Source organism: Microcaecilia unicolor, chromosome 8, assembly GCF_901765095.1.
Source record: "Microcaecilia unicolor chromosome 8, aMicUni1.1, whole genome shotgun sequence".
Lineage (NCBI taxonomy): Eukaryota > Metazoa > Chordata > Amphibia > Gymnophiona > Siphonopidae > Microcaecilia > Microcaecilia unicolor.
This window is the reverse complement of record NC_044038.1, coordinates 227,232,988-227,252,464: the sequence shown is the minus strand read 5'-3', so window position 1 is coordinate 227,252,464 and position 19,477 is coordinate 227,232,988. Positions and strand designations below refer to the sequence as shown.

The 19,477-nt window shown below is 43.8% G+C and overlaps 1 protein-coding gene across 2 annotated transcripts in view; it reads right to left on the bottom strand.

Moving 5' to 3' along the window:
• Nucleotides 1-3,964: 3,964 nt before the first annotated feature.
• The window catches only part of ZNFX1 (zinc finger NFX1-type containing 1), a 55,251-nt gene continuing 39,738 nt past the window's right edge, over nt 3,965-19,477 (bottom strand). The window contains exon 13 of one of the 2 annotated variants that reach the window (XM_030211439.1): nt 3,965-7,512. In XM_030211439.1, the coding sequence (XP_030067299.1) occupies nt 5,068-7,512 (2,445 nt within the window). In that variant the 3' untranslated portion in view covers nt 3,965-5,067. The remainder of the gene's footprint in view (nt 7,513-19,477) is intronic. The other variant, XM_030211438.1, reaches the window with a different exon arrangement.

The following is a 19,477-nucleotide window of genomic DNA, read 5'->3' as shown; positions in this document are numbered from 1 at the left end:
CGGGGGGGGGGCTATTTGTTCAGATGCGTTCATTTTGTGCGTGCCATGATAAGAACGAAGTCGGGAAATACTACTACTACTATAAATCACTTCTATAGCGCTTTACAATTGAACATGAAGAAGACAGTCCCTGCTCAAAAGAGCTTACAAGCTAAATCAGGCACCTGCTTTCCTTTATACAGTACTAGGGAAATGCTGTACTGGTCAAGCTGATGGTGGGTACAGCGCAGCAGGCTGGTTTATTTAGACTTAGTAACGGGACACAGGCATGGGCAGATACCATCCTCTTAAAAGCTTTAGATTACATAATTAATGATAGTGTCTGTTGCAGTTGATTTCTCTAGTTTCACTAGCCTGCTCTCAGGCATCTATATCAGGGTTGCCAGGTGGAAAAATTTTTTCCCACCCAATCCAGCCTAAAAACAGCCCAAAACCTGCCCAAACTCAAACCCCTGACACCCCCACCCCCACCGTCATCAACCCCGCCCAAAACGTCACTAACCCCGCCCCCCGCGGCCAAAAAAACCACCCGAAAAACCGCGGAAAAGAAAAAAAAGAAGCCCAAAAAACCGCGACCCGCCGCGGGCAAAAATTTCCCGCAGCGGGTCGCGGAAAACCGCCCAATTGGGCGGTAAAACCACCCACCTGGCAACACTGATCTATATGCGACTTTGGGGGGGGGCGTGGCGGAGGGCGGATACGGTGCCTCCAACGTTGCAATGGGACGTCATCTGTCGTCCTGAGGCCAGAGGGGAGGGGGTTCAGAGTCCTGAGAGGGGGGAGGGAGACGGAAGGGGGGAGGGGTCCTGAGACCTGAGAGGAGGGGTCCTGCGACCACACAGAGGGGGTGGGGAGGTATCTCTGGCACACACACACAGTGTCTCTCTCACTCTCATACACTGTCCACCACACACTCTATGTCTCACACTGTGTCACATTCACACACTCGCATTCTCACAGACACACTCACACCCACACTCGCTCACTCTCTCTCACACACACATTCACTCTCTCTCACACAGTCACGCTCACACACACTCTCTCAAACATACACACACCGAGGAAAACCTTGCTAGCGCCCGTTTCATTTGTGTCAGAAACGGGCCTTTTTTACTAGTCTATATGAAGCTATGTGATGTGTCTTTTTCCTGCAGCTCTTGATTGCATCCTTTCTGCGCTGCCTGCATGCACTCGCATGCCGAGAATTAAGAGCACAGGCCACACAAGCTAGAAGCGCTATAAGCTAGAGTAACACAGTGGCTGCCAAGCGGCAGGAATGTGTAAACTCCCACTTGATTTAAAAATATTTACCTGAACCTGCATACACGTGATGTTTATTTATTTGTTGCATTTGCATGCCACATTTTCCCACCCATTTGCAGGCGCAATGTGGCTTACATTGATTCGTCGTGGCAATCGCCATTCCAAAGTGAGAGATGTAGATGGTGTTACATGAATAACAAAATAAAATTAAGCAAACAAGTATAAAGAGATCATATTCGGAGTAAGAGCTAAAATGGTAATGCGTTAAAGTTCATATGAAGGATCGTTGCGGTAGGCCTTGTTGAAGAGGCAGGTTTTCAGTGATTTCTGAAAGTTGGTTGTCATGCTGGTTTCTTACGTCAAGTGGTAGTGCGTTCCATAGCTGCATGCATCCAGCTTTTCCTACAAAGGCATGTGTTATATAACATTGTATTTCAGTATAGCCACTTTTTGATTGAATTATGCTGAAAACTACTTAGAAAGTTTCCTGTCTGAGAGGGATACATAAAGAGGCTTCAGCATTTATTCCAGTTCGGTTATTCCTCTGTTTCCTGCTGTCCTTCCTGCTCTCCCTCCTCACGCCCCAAGCCACCATGAGATTTTATTCTCTTTAGCCCCATAACTCCAAATTTCTCCTCCCTTGGCAAACCCTCAGCAGGATTCATACACACTTGTAAGCTGCTATTGACATAGTGTTTTGCTTTGAATGCAAAGATATGCCACTCCTAACTCAGTGCACAGGCAGAAAGGGTAACAGGTAGACAGTCAGGACATAAAGAGGCATATTTTCAAAGCACTTTGGGAGGCTAAGTTCCATAGGTTTCTATGGAACTTTGGGAGGCTAAGAGGCATATTTTCAAAGCACTTTGGGAGGCTAAGTTCCATAGGTTTCTATGGAACTTTGGGAGGCTAAGTGCTTTGAAAATGAGCCTCTAGGTGCTTTGAAAATGAGCATAAAAGTGTTCTTTTAAAAACACCACTTCTCTTTCCATACTTGTTCCCTTGGTGCTTTGATCTCTTTCCATGGTTTTTATTACCTTTATGATGATGGCTCCTAAATCTACCTCTTCACAAATCCAGGCCAAAGTCTCAGCCTGTTTATCTTACAATGCTGTAAATAAGTATTGCCATATTGGGAAAGACCAAAGGTCCATCAAGCCCAACATCCTGTTTCCAACAGTGGCCAATCCAGGTCACAAATCCCAAAAAAGTACAAAACATTCTATACTGCTTTCCCCAGAAATAGTGGATTTTTCTCAAGTCCATTTAATAATGGTCTATGGACTTTTTCTTTAGGAAGCCGTCCAAACCTTTTTTAAACTCCGCTAAGCTAACCGCCTTTACCACATTCTCTGGCAACGAATTCCAGAGTTTAATTACATGTTGAGTGAAGAAACATTTTCTCCGATTTGTTTTAAATTTACTACATTGTAGCTTCATCGCACGCCCTCTAGTCCCAGTATTTTTGGAAAGTGTAAACAGACACTTCACATCTACCCATTCCACTCCACTCATTATTTTATAGATCTCTATCATCCTCCCCTCAGTCGCCTTTTCTCCAAACTGAAGAACCCTAGCCGCTTTAGCCTTTCCTCATAGAGAATTCGTCCCATCCCCTTTATCATTTTTGTCGCCCTTCTCTGCACCTTTTCTAATTCCACTATTTCAGAAAATGCTAACCTAGATATCCCATTGCCATCTGAAACTGATTACAGCCAAGATTGAGCTTCTTATCTCCCCTTAAACCCACCTGTCTAATTCTGTGAATAACACACTCATCGTTCCTGTCCCCTCAACTCTTGACCTTGGGGTCATTTTTTACATCTCTCTTTCTCTTTACAAGTCCAACAGACTGCTAAAACGTGTTTTTTTTTTCCTTTTAACATCATCAAAATTGGTGCCTTCCTTTGAGAACACACTACCAAATCTGTTATCCACATTCTCATCACCTCCTGCAACTTGCTTTTCACAGGTGTTCCACTAAACCATCTCTCTTCCCTTCAGTCTGTTCAAAATTCTGCTGCGTGACTTATCCTCTGCCAGTGTTGCTACACTCACATAACCCCTCTTTTCTTAGCTTCAGCTCCACCGTTCTGCACAAATTGGTGTTATCCCTTCCTACCAGCAGGTGGAGGTAGAGAAAACTGAATTCTGCCAGTGGCATAACCAACATAAGCAGCAATGCTCCCTGGAACAATCCAGTATTTTTCTCTACCTTTTGAAGGTAATAGGTCATGTCGCCAGTGCTCCTGTCCCTGGCCTAGCTCTCCACTCTGCTGGCCTTGGCCGCACAGTGTGGTCGAGCTTAACGGCTGCTCTAAGGTCACAGCCTCGGGATCATACCTAGTTGAGTTCAGAGTGTGGCTCTGCAGCCCCCAGTCATGCTTCTTAGTGTCACTGTGTGAGACTTTGGTTCAATCCTGGATACTTAATAACCCCAAAGGGCCACGTTTCCACCCATTTGGCCAGGTCCTTTATAAAGGATATATACACCCATAAGTAACCCATAAGAACGGTGGAGCTGAAGCTAAGAAAAGGATATATACACCCATAAGTAACACTGGTAAGTGCAAAGGGCATGTGGGGTTGGTTGGATGGATGGATGGAGACAGGGCTAAACATGAAAAAAAATATACCATAAAAAGAGAATGAGAATAGATACACATTTGCCATAAAAAGAAAGACACCCTATTTGGAAAGAAATAGTTTTATTTAATTTAGGTTCTAAAGTGCATAGTACAGAACACATAGGATCATTTGGGTAAGTAGTTGTGCAAATTATACCAGGGGGCTCTGCTCACAAGAGAACATGAATGCTAGAAAGGACCTGAGGTATTCACCAGTACAGTATGTGTTAATCAATCCAATGTGGCTGAAAGGAAAAGAGTAGATTCTGTTTCAGCCACAGAACAAGACGGGCTAATAAACCAAACTCAATATAAAACTGTCCAGTCTTCAGACACAAGGTGATCCAGAGTAACTTTTACAATGTGCTTGTTTTGTTAAATCCATATACAGCCTGCTCCTAAAAGTTCATATCTCACAAGACTCCCCCCCCCCCCCCCCCCCAATGGTTAGGAAGAATATGCACTGCATCTGAAGTTCCTTACAGCAATAATAGTTTCAAGGATTCTGCAACACCCTTGGCCCAGAAGGAAGCCATACCCTTATCTCCTTGGAGTTAGTGACCACAACATATTTTATCAACAGAAAACTTGCACTAAGGGCTTGGTTTATAAACCTTTTCACCTAATTTCATGCTTATGGTTGGGGGGGGGGGGGGGGCGAAGGGGTGAACAGTGTATAAACAAAGCCCTAAGTCTGTATGTTAACAAAGATTGTCCTGAATGATAATAAAATATCAAATTAGGGCCTAAAGCAGAAACTGGACTCCTATTGCAAAAGGGTAAGTAGAGTTATAAATATTTCATTCCAAGAATATTTTCAGTCCATTGCTGCAAGGAAAACCTCCCTTCAAGTACATTTTCTTTCTTAGTTTATCAATAGTAATTCTTCCACAAAGACCTCACTATGTCATTTTATTGGGAGAGATATGCCTTCTCTCTTTCCCCCCCCCCCCCCCCCCACGGCAATTAATAACAGGAAAAAAAAAGCACAATAAAGTTTTCTTAGCTATTATAAAAGTAAGCATCATGACCTAGGAAGTCTGTAAAAAAAAGTCTTAAGAACTGGTCACAGCTTAGCCTGAAAACTGTGGCAACAAACAGGCAAGGAGCTTTAACAAGTTTAAAAGATTGAAACCAGCTAAACATGATTACTTTTGTTAATTGTATTTCTTTGTGTCTACACCAGCCTTCTTAGATCCCCAAAGTTTAACATGTTATTTCCCATTTCAGACCAGGCTGCATGCGGTGCTCCATCCATTTCTGAAGCCAGTCGGTTGCTTGACAGCAGAGTGTGGTTTTCCCCACCAATCTCTGCCTTACAGTCTGGGCATGTGCCTTTGTGCATGGCTCCACCACACTCTGTGATCAAATAAATATGATTGTTGGGACATTTGAACCAGTGGCCCTGTGGTGAACCAATAGCTCTAACAATCATGACCCGCTCTTCTTCAGATATCCCTAAGCCTGAACAAGGAAGACTCTCTTTCAATTCCATCATTTTTGTCTTCACCAAACTTTCGTCTTCCTTGGTGAACTTCTTACTGCTCTCTAGGACACTTTGCAGCTTGGTGATTTCTGCTTGTGTAGTGGCATTAACCCTCCCAGCTGCCATTTTGCATCTAACAAGGAGTTCTACCAAAAGGGTCAACCTCTGTATCTCACTTTGAAGGTCCAAAAGTTCTTGTTCAGTAAAACCATGCTGGGGCTTGTCCATCCAACCCTGAATCTCGGTCACCTTCCTCCGCAGTCCTTCTCTCTCTCCAACATCTATCTTACCTAAAGTCGTCATCAGCCCAGCCAGTCTTTTGTAAAACACTATCAAGTTTTCAAGATAGGCAAGCGTCTTCAAGGAGAGGTCAGAGGCCAGGAGCTTCTCTTCCATCATGTGGTATTCTATGGGAAAGCTCCTTCGGATGTCTTTCACGTTCACCAGCTGGTCCCGCAGCTGCAGTCGTTTGCATTCTATTTCACTTGCTGGGCCCAGGATCCTTCCTTTCACTCTCTCAATTTCTTCTAGCCGTTGATTAATGATGGTACCATATCTCAGGTTCTTCCTGATAGGGGTCTGACACTCAGGACAGACTTTAAGTTTAATGACTATTTCCTCTTCACTTTCCTTTTCATTCATGAAATAATCAAGACCACTGACCTCAAAAATGTGGCCACAGTCCTCTAGCTGGACATATCGGGCATCTGGCTCATCCTCATTGCCAAAGAAAATCTGGGTGATCTCATCATGATGACACACACGACACTTTGTAGGACATGGTTCTCCACAGAGCCCAATGCAAGGATGCCCACATTCCAGTCGCTTAGTGCAAGGCACGTTGCATGGTGGTCTGTCACACGGCTCCGAGCACAGCTTACTACATTGATAGTGCTGGCAGCTCCACTCACATGGTTCTACACACGGGATACATTTCTCCCCACATTTCCTTTTGCATTGGCTATGGACGCAACGATTCTGACATACCCTCTGGCAAGGAGGGCATTCATTAGTGCAAGGCTCCTGACACGTGTGTGAGCAAATCAGGAGGCGGGTGCAAGGACGTTTACAATGCTCATGGAATCGTCCTCCAAAGCAGTCGTAACAAGAGCCTGGACAAGCATGACCACACTCCAGGGTAGCAGAACATTTGGTCTTGCATTTTACAGGCCTCCCGTACAACAAGTCCTGCTTCATCGAACACTTGATCTTTTGTTCATGGCCACACTTCAGCACAGCTGCAATCTCTTCAGAGCACAACTCCTCACACTCTTCCCCACATGATAAACTACATTGGTGCCCACATCTGAGGATATTTTGACAAGGCTCCTTGCAACAAAAGTCTTCTGCAGGAATGGAACATGGGACCATCTGAAGGTGACCGCACTGTGGGATGGTTTTACGCACTAACACGCTACACTCTTCACAGGCCTCAAAGCAAAGCTGAGGGCACCTATGCCCATCTGCACAGAGCACCTTCTGGCAGGGTTTTATGCACTGAAATTCCATGTGATCTGAGTCGTAAGGATGGCAGGCTCGTGTGCAGACGTGCCCACAGCTCAGCCTAAACTCACAGGGGCGGCTGCAGCCACCTTCTGGCACATTACGGAAGTCATCTGCTTTTGACACCAGAGTCCTGGTGTCAGGATGATTCTGGCAGCAAAGCATGAGCGATCGGCCCACCTGGCCCCTTTCCCTCAGAGTATGTATAATTTTGCTCCAGAGGGGTACCCTGCCAAGCATTTTCATATTTCCAATACAGTACAGCCCTTTCTTGGCTCTGGACAGTGCCACACATATCCGATTGGAGATCTGGAGAAAGCCAACCTTCTCCTCCCTATTACTCCGAACAAGTGAGAGCAGGATAATATCATTCTCTTCCCCCTGGTACTTGTCCACAACATGCACTCTCACGCCAGAGAATATCTTAGCAGGCATGAGTTTGCGAAGACTGAAGAGCTGTCCAGTGTAGGTGGTGAGGATTGTAATCTGAGAGGATTTGTAGCCTTGACACAGGAAATACTTGCAGAGCTCCACCACAAACTGAGCCTCGTGCTGGTTCTGATGGCTCTTGCCATCTTGGACTGCCTGTTCGAGGAACTCGTGCTCCACAAAGAAAAGATTGGATGATACTCCCTAAAAACAGACAGAGAGAAAAAAAATATCAATACAGTGCTGGAGAGTTTTATTTATTTTAAAATTTCTAGCCCATATAAATGCTATCTGAATTACAATTTAAAAAAAAACATGTATAATAGAATGTCAGTAAATAAAACAAAATAAAAAAAATCACATCAACTTTACATCATAAAACTCAATACATAGTAACATAGTAGATGACGGCAGAAAAAGAGCTGCACGGTCCATCTGGTCTGCCCAAGAAGATAAATTCATATGTGCTACTTTTTTATTTGTACTGTCCTCTTCAGGGCACAGACCGTATAAGTCTGGCCAGCCCTATCCCTGCCTCCCAACCCCCAACCCTGCCTCCCACCACCAGCTCTGGCACAGACTGTATAAGTCTGCCCAGCACTATCCTCGCCTCCCAACTACCAGTCCCGCCTCCCACCACCAGCTCTGGCACAGACCGTATAAGTCTGCCCAGCACTATCCCTGCCTCCCACCACCGGCTCTGGCACAGACCGTATAAGTCTACCCAGCACTAGTCCCGCCTCCCAACCACCAGCCCCGGCACAGACCGTATAAGTCTGCCCAGCACTAGCCCCGCCTCCCAACCACCAGCTCTGCCACCCATTCTAGGCTAAGCTCCTGAGGATCCCTTCCTTCTGCACAGGATTCCTTTTTTGTTTATCCCACGCATGTTTGAATTCCGTTACCGTTTTCATCTCCACCACCTCCCGCGGGAGGGCATTCCAAGCATCCACCACTCTCTCCGTGAAAAAATACTTCCTGACATTCTTCTTGAGTCTGCCCCCCTTCAATCTCAATTCATGCCCTCTCGTTCTACCGCCTTCCCATCTCCGGAAAAGGTTCGTTTGCGGATTAATACCTTTCAAATATTTGAACGTCTGTATCATATCACCCCTGTTCCTCCTTTCCTCCAGGGTATACAATACAATATACGATTATTACTTACTCACAAAAATATAACCTAACAGCCCTTCTTTCTGTGTGCCACTCATCTACTATCATACTACATGAAAAGCCTGCACAAATAAATATGTCTTTAGCTGTTTTCTAAAGCTCAATCTTGATGAACACAAGTGTAAAACCTCGGGAAGTGCATTCCATAACATTGGTGCTGCAATAGAAAATGCAGAGACTGTGGTACTTAAGTACTGTGCTTCAGAGCAACTGTCAATGGACAAGCGCATAGCTGATTCGGATTGTAACTTACGTCTAGGCTGATAAATTGACAATTGTTTTAAACACCTTGGTGCATCGAGATACAGTATTTGGTGAACTAAACACGAGATCTTAAATTGTATCCGAAAGTTCACTGGAAACCAATGAAGACTCTTTAATACAGATGTGATATGCTCTCTTTTGGCTATCCCTGCAGTCATCCTAGCTGTTGCATTCTGTACAATTTGTAATGCCTGACACCTGGATACAGCAATCTCGAGGTACAGAGCATTGTAGTAATCCAATCTTAAGACCAACACTTGAATCACAGTTCTAAAATCAGCAACAGGTAAATAGACCTCAATTTACTTAAAAGTCTGCACTATGACAGAAGAGCAAGGATCTATCAAAGATCTGGTAGGAGTAACCCTAGTCAGGACTGAATATATCTCATCAACAGATACTGAAGTAAAATCTGACCAAACATTTCCCATATTACCACCATCACACATCATAGTCAAATCCATCCCATCACTCAAAATCTTTCCAAAACTTTCCACTTTTTGGACATAAAAATCATCAAATTCATCCGCATTTGGCCCTAAATATTTATCCAAGTCATCATAACCATTAACCAAACCCTTCAAAGTTTGAAATAGTTTCTTAGGTCTATTCAATGCCTCGCTGACCCAGATCTTATAATAATTGTTTGAAACGTTAACTTGAAACTGTCATAATCATCAGTATCTGTTGATTTTCTCCATATCATTTCACTCCTCCACAATTTTCTCCTTAAATTTTTTTTTTGTTGCATTTGTACCCTGCGCTTTCCCACTCATGGCAGGCTCAATGCGGCTTACATGGGGCAATGGAGGGTTAAGTGACTTGCCCAGAGTCACAAGGAGCTGCCTGTGCCTGAAGTGGGAATTGAACTCAAACCACCCTAACCACTATGCAACAAAGCTGACATTCTCCAAGGGCTAGGCTTGTGTTTACCTTGTAAAACAATATCATGTTTAGGTGCTGTAGTATCTAAGGTGTTATGAAAAGTAGGGGCCAGGTCAGTGCATCAGAGGTGGCATTGTTGACTGCCCATGTGAAGGGGCATACACTCAACCTCTTTTCATACAAACTGTCTGATGACCAGAACCTAATAATAACAGACACTAAATGGTCAGAAATGCCTTGGACCGACCATTACAAATTAAACCTATCCCTAAAATGGCGGAAAAGGGGTCCTCACCATATACGAGAACATACAACCTACACCACGAGAGGCCAAATAGACTCGAATACATTTTGGCAACAAATATACAATTAATGATTGGACAGCACAAACGGACTCCATATACTACCGCTCAGAATGGGACAAAAGATGCAGAAACATACTAGACGAAATAACACCCTTACAAACAAGAACCTCACGCATACAGAAATCAATACCGTGGTTCAATGAAGAACTGAAAAAGCTAAAAACACAAACCAGGAAACTGGAACGCGCATGGAAAAAAAACAAAAGACGAACAAACACTCAACACATGGAAACAAATACAAAGGAAATACAAATACACAACAACAGACCAAAAGAACATACTACAAAACTAAAATTGGACTGGATTACAAAAACATGAAGAAAATATTGCATCTCGTGGACAAGCTACTGGACACAACGCCGGTCACCACAACCAACAATGATATCCCATCCGCAGACAACCTTGTAAACCTACGCAAAACTCTACCTCAAGACAGTACAGACATTGAGTACTTCATCAATGGTCTAGATCCAACCCCTGGAGAATACCCAGCAGATCGAATCTGGACAAATTTCGCCCTCCTCACCGCTGATACAGTCACCCAGGCGATAAACAAATACTCCAATAGCCACTGTCAATTGAATACCTGCCCCAGCTACCTAATAAAATCCGCCCCCACCGCTTCATAACAGATCTCACATCCCACCTAAACTTTACGCTGCAACAAAGTATCTTCCCTAAAGAAAAAGGCAATTCTCTAGATGGGGATCAGAATTGGTACAGTCTAATCAAAGAATTTTCAATTGAGTTAACTTTCAAAATTGCCCTAGAATATAAAACTTTCCTTCTTGTGATATAAATCTAAATATTCCCAATAATTATAGCAGTTTCAGCAATGTAAAATGCAACTTCAGAGCCTTCCCACTCATGGCAGGCTCAATGCAGCTTAGGTACTTATTTGTACCTGGGCAATGGAGGGTGACTTGCCCAGAGTCACAAGGAGCTGCCTGTGCCTGCAGTGGGAATCAAACCCAGTTCCCCAGGACCAAAGTCCACCACTCTAACCACTAGGCCACTCCTCCACTCTGCATATTAGTCGTGCAGCAGAATTAGATTGAAGAGGAGAGAGATGGCTAAGTGGGAGACCTGTGAGAAGCAAGTTGCAATAGTCTAAGCAAGAGGTGATAAGAGTGTGGATGAGGGTTCTGGTAGTGTGCTCAGAAAGGAAATGGCGAATTTTGGTGATATTATAGAGGAAGAAACAACAGGTTTTAGCAGTCTGCTGAATGTGTGCAGACAAGGAGAGGGAGGTGTCGAAGATGACCCCAAGGTTATGAGCTGATGAGACAGGAAGGATGAGAGTGTTATCCACAGAAATAGAGAATGGGGGAGGAGGGAGAGGTTGGTTTAGGGGGAAAGATAAGAAGCTCAGTCTTGGTCATGTTTAGTTTCAGATGGCGCTGAGACATCCAGGCAGCAATGTCAGACAGGCAGGCTGATACTTTGGCCTGGACTCCTGCTGAGATTTCTGGTGTGGAGAGGTAGATCTGGGAGTCATCAGCGTAAAGATGATACTGAAAACCATGGGATGAGATCAGAGTACCAAGGGAAGAAGTATAGATGGAGAAAAGAAGAGGTCCCAAGACAGATCCCTGAGGTACACCAACTGACAGTGGGATAGAAGTACTACTACTAGTAGAGGAGGCACCACTAGAGTATACACTAAAGGTACGCTGGGAGAGATAAGAAGAAAACCAGAAAGAACAGAGCCCTGAAATCCAAGTGAGGACAGCGTATCAAGGAGTAGGCTGTGATTAACAGTGTCAAAAGCAGCAGATAGATCGAGAAGGATGAGGATAGAATAACCTTTGGATCTGGCCAGGAACAGATCATTGGAGACTTTAGCAAGCGCTGTTTCAGTTGAATGAAGGGGGCGAAAGCCAGGATTGAAGTGGATCAAGAATAGCTTGAGATGAAAGAAAGTCAAGGCAACGGCGGTGAACAGCACGTTCAAATATCTTGGATAGGAAAGGGACGAGGGAGATGGGGGGAGATGGGGCGATAGTTGGAAGGACAGGTAGGGTCCAATGAAGGTTTTTAAGGAGTGGTGTGACTACGGCATGTTTGAAGGCATCAGAAACAGTCGCAGTGGACAGTGAAAGATTGAGGATATGACAGATAAAAGGGATGACAGTAGGAGAGAGAGTGTTAAGTAGATGGGTGGGAATAGGATCAGAGGAACAGGTAGTTACACATCTTATTTCCTCCTCGAAACTAGTTTCCTCTTCAGTGATTTCAGAAAAGGAGGCGGGGGTTGGAGGGTTGAGAGAATGGACTAAGGGAAGGAGAGGTGGAGGTGACCTGGTTGAGAATTCAAGTATAATCTTGTGAACCTTATCATGAAAGAACTCAGCCAGAGTCTGGGGGGGAAGTGAAGGGGGGGTTTTAGGTGAAGGCACTTTGAGGAGAGAGTTCAGTGTGGCAAAGAGACGTTGAGGGTTTGAGCCAAGAGAATTTGTCAACTGGATGTAATAGTCCTGTTTGGCAAGTAAAAGAGCAGACTGGAAGGAGGTCAGCAAGAATTTCAAATGTATGAAGTCAGCATGGGCACGGGATTTCAGCCAAAGGCGTTCGGCAGAGCGGGCACAGGAGCGTAGGTAGCGGATTCTAGATGTCAGCCAAGGCTGAGGTTTGGTACGTTTTACAGAACGGGGAATGGGAGGAGAGAGAGTATCCAGAGCAGAGGAGAGAATAGTATTATATGCTTATAATGGACACCCTAATTAACCTGCCGCCTAGGAACTCTCACAGATCAGCTTGTTCGTACTTAAATCTCCATTACCCAGTATTTTTTTTTTTTTAATGAATTTTACAAACATTTATTCAAGATACAACTTGAAGGATAGTATTACATCGTAGGAACACGAAAGAATCAGCAAGGCAAAAATAAGTATGATCATTATTTCCAAACTGGAATATTTCTGATATAATACTCAAGTCTTAACAATACAGAGGATCCAAGATTCTAATTTATGAGGAGATTCAGGAAAATACAAAATAAGAAATCATGCACTTATGAAGAGAATGCTAACTTTCTTTAAAGCTACTAGAAGTTCTTTTAGACGCGATAAAGGCCGAGAGCTGAGAAGGATCTAGAAAGACATACTTAACAGAGTCAATCCTAACAATACATTTGCATGGATATCTCTGAAAGAAAACACCTCCCAACTGTTGAATCGCTGGTCTCATAATAAGGAACTGTTTTCGTTTACGTTGAGTTTCTCTAGAGAGATCAGGAAACAAGGAAATTTTTAAACCCCAAAACAGAGTTTCTCTATGCTTAAAAAACATTGAGAACAACCACTGTTTATCATGTGGTAAAGCCACAGTTGCCACCAGAGTGGCCGCTGTGGCTAATTCAGTATCTGATGTCTCTAGAAATTGTGACAAATTTTCAAGTCTCTGTTCATGTTGATTTTGCTGAATAACTTGTTTGTTGGGTAGGTAGTAAACTTTAGTAAAAGGTGGAATATTCTCCTGCGGAATTCCCAAGTTTTCCCACAAATATCTTTTCAACATTTCATGCGGTTGGATCATTTGAACTCTTGGGAAATTTACAAATCGCAAGATGAGGTTTCTCATATGGTTCTCGTACGTTTCAACTTTCAATCTTAAATTAGTAATATCTTTTACCATAGTCATTTGAAGATTTTCTCTCTTTTTTGATTCTTGTTCTACTTTATCCATAAGAGTTACCAAAGCTTGCTGAGATTTTTCAGTTTGTTCCACCTTTTGCTCTAAAGATTTTAATTTCTGAGCCCCTTTAGTTGTTTGGGCAATAAATAATTTCCCCAGTTGGGACATTAATTCCCGAAGGGAATCCAGAGTTACCTCCGTTGGCTTGTTGGTTAACTCTGCTGGGAATATGTCCTCCTGTTCCTCCTCATGCTTTCCTCCGTCGTCTCTTTCCCCCGTTACTTCAGTCGGTCCAGCTCGTCCCTTCTCGTCAAGGTGGAATCGATTCCCCAGAGCAATTGGGGTCATAGCGCGTCCCTGCGCCGGCCCCTGCTCTCCCTGAAGCGGCGAGCTTGTGATCGGCGGTTGTGGGGGCGGAGCTCTATGGTCGGGGCTCAGAGTTGTATCCAACCCGAGGGACGCCATCGACTCCTCCAAAAAAGCAGCGCCCGTCAAGGGTCCACTCCTGACCTGTACTGCAGTCCCCTGCAGGCTCACGAACCGATCCATCGGTCCAGGAATAGAAGGAGGTAATGGGGTAGTTCAGGCAGTACACTTCCCTCTCCGTTTAGGCATAGTTGGTAAGAGGAATCTGAGCGTGCAGCTAGTCACAAGTGCATAGCGGCCATCTTCCATTACCCAGTATTTTGTGGCCTCAAGTATAAGACCACCTATGCATCCACCTTCTCCTATATTAGCACTCAATTGTGGAATGGGCTGCTTCAATTGGTCAAACTTACTCCTGATCACCTGACCTTCAAGAAGCGTCTCAAGGCCTTCCTTTTTGGTAGAGCTTTCGCTCCAAACCCGCCTGGCATCTCTTCCTTCTGAATTACTACTGTCGTAGCGACATACTAATCACAGCTACTCTTTCCCCTTTTCCCTCCTTAGCTATTTCCTTTTTTCTCTTACAACATTGATTGTTTGTTTGATGAATTGTTGTATGTTTTTATAGACTGTTGTACGCCACATTGAACCTGCCCATGGGTAAGAATATTGTGGGATATAAATGCTATAAATAAATAAATTATAGGAAGAGACAGGGGTCTGTGCTGGGACCGCTGCTTTTTAACATATTTATAAATGACCTCGAGATGGGAGTAACTAGTGAGGTAATTAAATTTGCAGATGACACAAAATTATCCAGGGTCGTGGGAGGAGTGTGAAAAATTACAAGACCTCGTGAGACTGGGGGATTGGGCGTCCAAATGGCAGATGAAGTTCAACGTTGACAAGTGCAAAGTGATGCATATGGGAAGGAGGATCCCGAATTACAGCTATGTTATGCAAGGTTCCGCGTTAGTTACGGACCGAGAAAGGGATCTGGGAGTCATCGTGGATAGGACGTTGAAATCTTCAGCTCAATGTGCTGCAGCGGCTAAGAAGACGAACAGAATGTTGAGTATTATTAGAAAAGGGATGGAAACCAAGCATGAGGATGTTATAATGCCGTTATATCGCTCCATGGTGCGACCGCACCTCGAGTATTGTGTTCAGTTCTGGTCGCCTCATCTCAAAAAAGATATAAAGGAATTGGAGAAGGTGCAGAAAAAGGCAACAAAAATGATAAAAGTTATGGGACGACTACCCTATGAGGAGAGGTTAAGACGGCTAGGACTCTTTAGCCTGGAGAGAAGGCGGCTGAGAAGTGATATGATAGAGGTTTACAAAATAATGAGCGGGATAGAGCGGACAGATGTGAAGCGTTTGTTTACTCTTTCTAACAATAATAGAACCAGGGGACACAAGATGAAATTAGAATGTGGTAGGTTTAAAACAAATCGGAGAAAGTTTTTCTTTACTCAGCGCGTAGTTAGACTCTGGAACTCATTGCCGGAGAAGGTAGTGACGGCAGCTGGCCTTGCTGAGTTTAAAGGGGGTCTGGACAGATTTCTGATGGAAAAGTCGATTGATCGTTATTAAATTTGGGGTTTTTTGCCAGGTTCTTGGGGCCTGGATTGGCCGCTGTCGGAGACAGAGTGCTGGGCTTGATGGACCTTTGGTCTTTTCCCAGCGTGGCAGTGCTTATGTGCTTATGACAGCCTCATTGACAGACTTGGATAACATAGTGGTAGAGATTTGAAACACTGGAGGACAGAGTAGAAGGGTCAATAGCCTGAAGATTCCTAAATGTATTGGTTAAGATTGGATGGGACTGGGGAGGAGGGTGTTTAAGTGTGAAAGTTATCAGATGATGGTCAGAGAGGGGAAGAGTTGAGGCACAGAAACTGGAGAGTGAGCAGTTTGAGAAGAGGATAAGATCAAGACAGTGGCCATTCTGGTGACTGGGGGCAGTGGAGCACAGTTGAAGACTGAAAGAAGATGTTAAAGTAAGAAACTGAGAAGCATAAGGGAAAGGGAAATGGGACTTGATATACCACCTTTCTGAGGTTTTTTTTGTAACTACATTCAAAGCGGTTTACATATATTCAGGTACTTATTTTGTACCAGGGGCAATGGAGGGTTAAGTGACTTGCCCAGAGTCACAAGGAGCTACAGTGGGAATCAAACTCAGTTCTCCAGGATCAAAGTCCACTGCACTATCCACTAGGCTACTCCTCCAGTCAGAGGGATCATTAGCATGAATGTTAAAATCCCCAAGAATGAGGGAAGGAGATGAAGTTATCTCATCCCAACACAATACATACAAACCCACAAGTATCAACTTCCCAGGTCACACCCTCCCTATCTCAGACAGTCTGAAAATCCTCGGAGTAACAATTGACTGGAACCTCTCGTTAGAGAACCAAGCGAAATCCACCATAAAGAAAACGTTTCACTCCATGTGGAAACTCAAACGAGTGAAACCATTCTTCCCGACAGAAATATATCGCAACCTGATACAATCAATGGTACTAAGCCACGCGGACTATTGCAGTGGAATTTATGCGGGATGCAAAGAATAAATCATAAGGAAACTTCAGACCGCCCAACACACAGCAGCCAGGCTTATATATGGAAAAATACGTTTTGAAAGCGCCAAACCCCTCCGAGAAAAACTGCACTGGCTCCCAATCAAAGAACGTATCACTTTCAAAATCTGGACAATGGCCCATAAAATTATCTACGGCGAAGCCCCGGCATACATGACAGACCTCATAGATCTACCAACCAGAAACACAACAAAATCAGCACGATCATACCTAAACCTCCACTACCCGAGTAGCAAAGGACTCAAATATAAAACAACGTATGCATCCAGCTTTTCCTACCTAAGCGCACAACTATGGAACGAACGCATTGCCAAAAGTAGTAAAAAACCACGCTCGACCACCTAAATTTCAGGAAAGCACTAAAAACATTACCCCACCGACCCAACATAAAAACTTGGCTATCTGTGACATAAAGAAACCAAAATGAGTAATGGACATATCCTAGCTTTTCCGCTTCCTCTCTAAGTTCACCCATGCATTTACCAGACTTGAACCTTATTCTACCACAATACCACCTTGTATTTGTTCATACCGGGTTACGGTACTATGTAAGCCACATTGAGCCTGCAAATAGTTGGGGAAATGTGGGATACAAATGTAACAAATAATAATAATATCGCTGGAATAGTATGTTTGTCATGACTTAAGGAAGGAGGTTTTCACTTCCAAACACTAGTCAAAAAATATAATAAGTTAGTCCGATAAAAATGTATCACTTATTTTCTGTTTTTGTTTTATTCATTTTTAATGTAGAAATAAATTTAACCAGTGGTTCTTGCTCCTAGAATTATCTTCAATCTTAACAATAGCAAGATCTATCTATCTCTCCGCATATCTTTTTAGATGGAGGAAAGACTTCAGAAACTCTGCTTTCACTATAAATAATCAATATTTTCTCAATTCCTCAGGTATCGTAGGATTTGCAGCGATAGGAATATCTTTAAACAGCAAGCCAAAAATCTACTTCAAAAGTTCAGCAACAGACAATACTACTACTACTACTACTTAACATTTCTAGAGCGCTACTAGGGTTACGCAGCGCTGTACAATTTAACAAAGAGAGACAGTCCCTGCTCAAAGAGCTTACAATCTAATAGACAAGTGAACGGTCGGTCCGATAGGGGCAGTCAAATTGGGGCATTCTGGATTCACTGAACGGTAAGGGTTAGGTGCCGAACGCAGCATTGAAGAGGTGGGCTTTAAGCAAAGACTTGAAGACGGGCAGGGAGGGGGCTTGGCGTAAGGGTTCAGGAAGGTTGTTCCAAGCATAGGGTGAGGCGAGGCAGAATGAGCGGAGCCTGGAGTTGGCGATGGTGGAGAAGGGTACTGAGAGGAGGGATTTATCCTGTGAACGGAGGTTACGGGCGGGAACGTAAGGGGAGATGAGGGTAGAGAGGTAGTGAGGGGCAGCAGACTGAGTGCATTTGTAGGTAAGAAGGAGAAGCTTGAATTGAATGCGGTATCTGATCGGAAGCCAGTGAAGTGACAATATCCAGACGGAGTTTGGGAAAAAGCTTATACGAGAGCCAAATACAATATCTTCGGACAGACAAATACAAACATGTGTTCTAAAATACACACGGGGAATTAAGGGAGCAGTTCATACATTAAAACATCACTGGAGGATAATTCAAGCCCACCCGGCTTTTCGAGATCATCAGCTACGCATAGCTTATTCCAGGGGGCAAAACCTGAGGGAGTTAATGCAGTCCAAACGGACCAATAACAGCGTGACTACAAATATTGGCCATAGAGAATGTAGCGATTGTATTTATTGCACAAATATGTTGATAACTAACGAATTCATTAATCCTAGCGATTATAAAACATATAAATTAAGGGATACTACAGACTGCAATAGTAGGTATGTAGTCTATGTTCTACAATGCCCCTGCAAAAAATATTATATGTAGGGAAAACCACCCGAGCCCTTAAACAACGATTAAGTGATCATAAGCACAATATCATACATCAGCGAAAAGAAGCCCCCTTAGTAGTTCATAGCTTAACATCACATACATTTTCGGATTTTAAATGCACTGTCATTGATCAGGTAGAGAAATCCATAAGGGGAGAGGATCAAGATCGAACGTTAATTCAAAGAGAACAATGTTGGATCTTTAGGTTGCACTCCCTTACCCCCATGGGCTTAAATAATCGTATTGAATGGAAAGCCTTTTTGTAATCAGCGATACTGTCACTTTAAAGTCAAGGTCCCTCCGGATTGGAGGAATGGGACGGCGTTAGTTTTAAATAGGGTGCCATTTTACCGCCCAGAGGTTTAACGGTAGGTGATACTTCTGTATAATTCCATATATTGTAGTCCACCCCATATACTCTCTTGATAATTAAAATTTTTTCTGGGTGTTTTCTTAGGGCTGACATAGTAGTCGAGGGCATAGCTCCTGAAGATGCTTTTGGGAAACAGAGGCTCTCTGTTGAGCATACCTAATCGAAAAAGCCACAGCCCAGCCCAGATAAGTGCAGATTTATTGTTTGAATAACAGTGAAAACACACTGCAGATAGCAATAAAACATACATAGGAGATGCGAAGGCGGTAGAACGAGAGGACATGAAATGAGATTGAAGGGGGGCAGACTCAAGAAAAATGTCAGGAAGTATTTTTTCACGGAGAGAGTAGTGGATGCTTGGAATGCCCTCCCGCGGGAGGTGGTGGAAATGAAAACGGTAACGGAATTCAAACATGCGTGGGATAAGCATAAAGGAATCCTGTGCCGAAGGAATGGATCCTAAGGAGCTTAGCCGAGATTGGGTGGCAGAGCCGGTGGCAGGAGGCGGGGATAGTGCTGGGCAGACTTATACGGTCTGTGCCAGAGCCGGTGGTGGGAGGCGGGGATAGTGCTGGACAGACT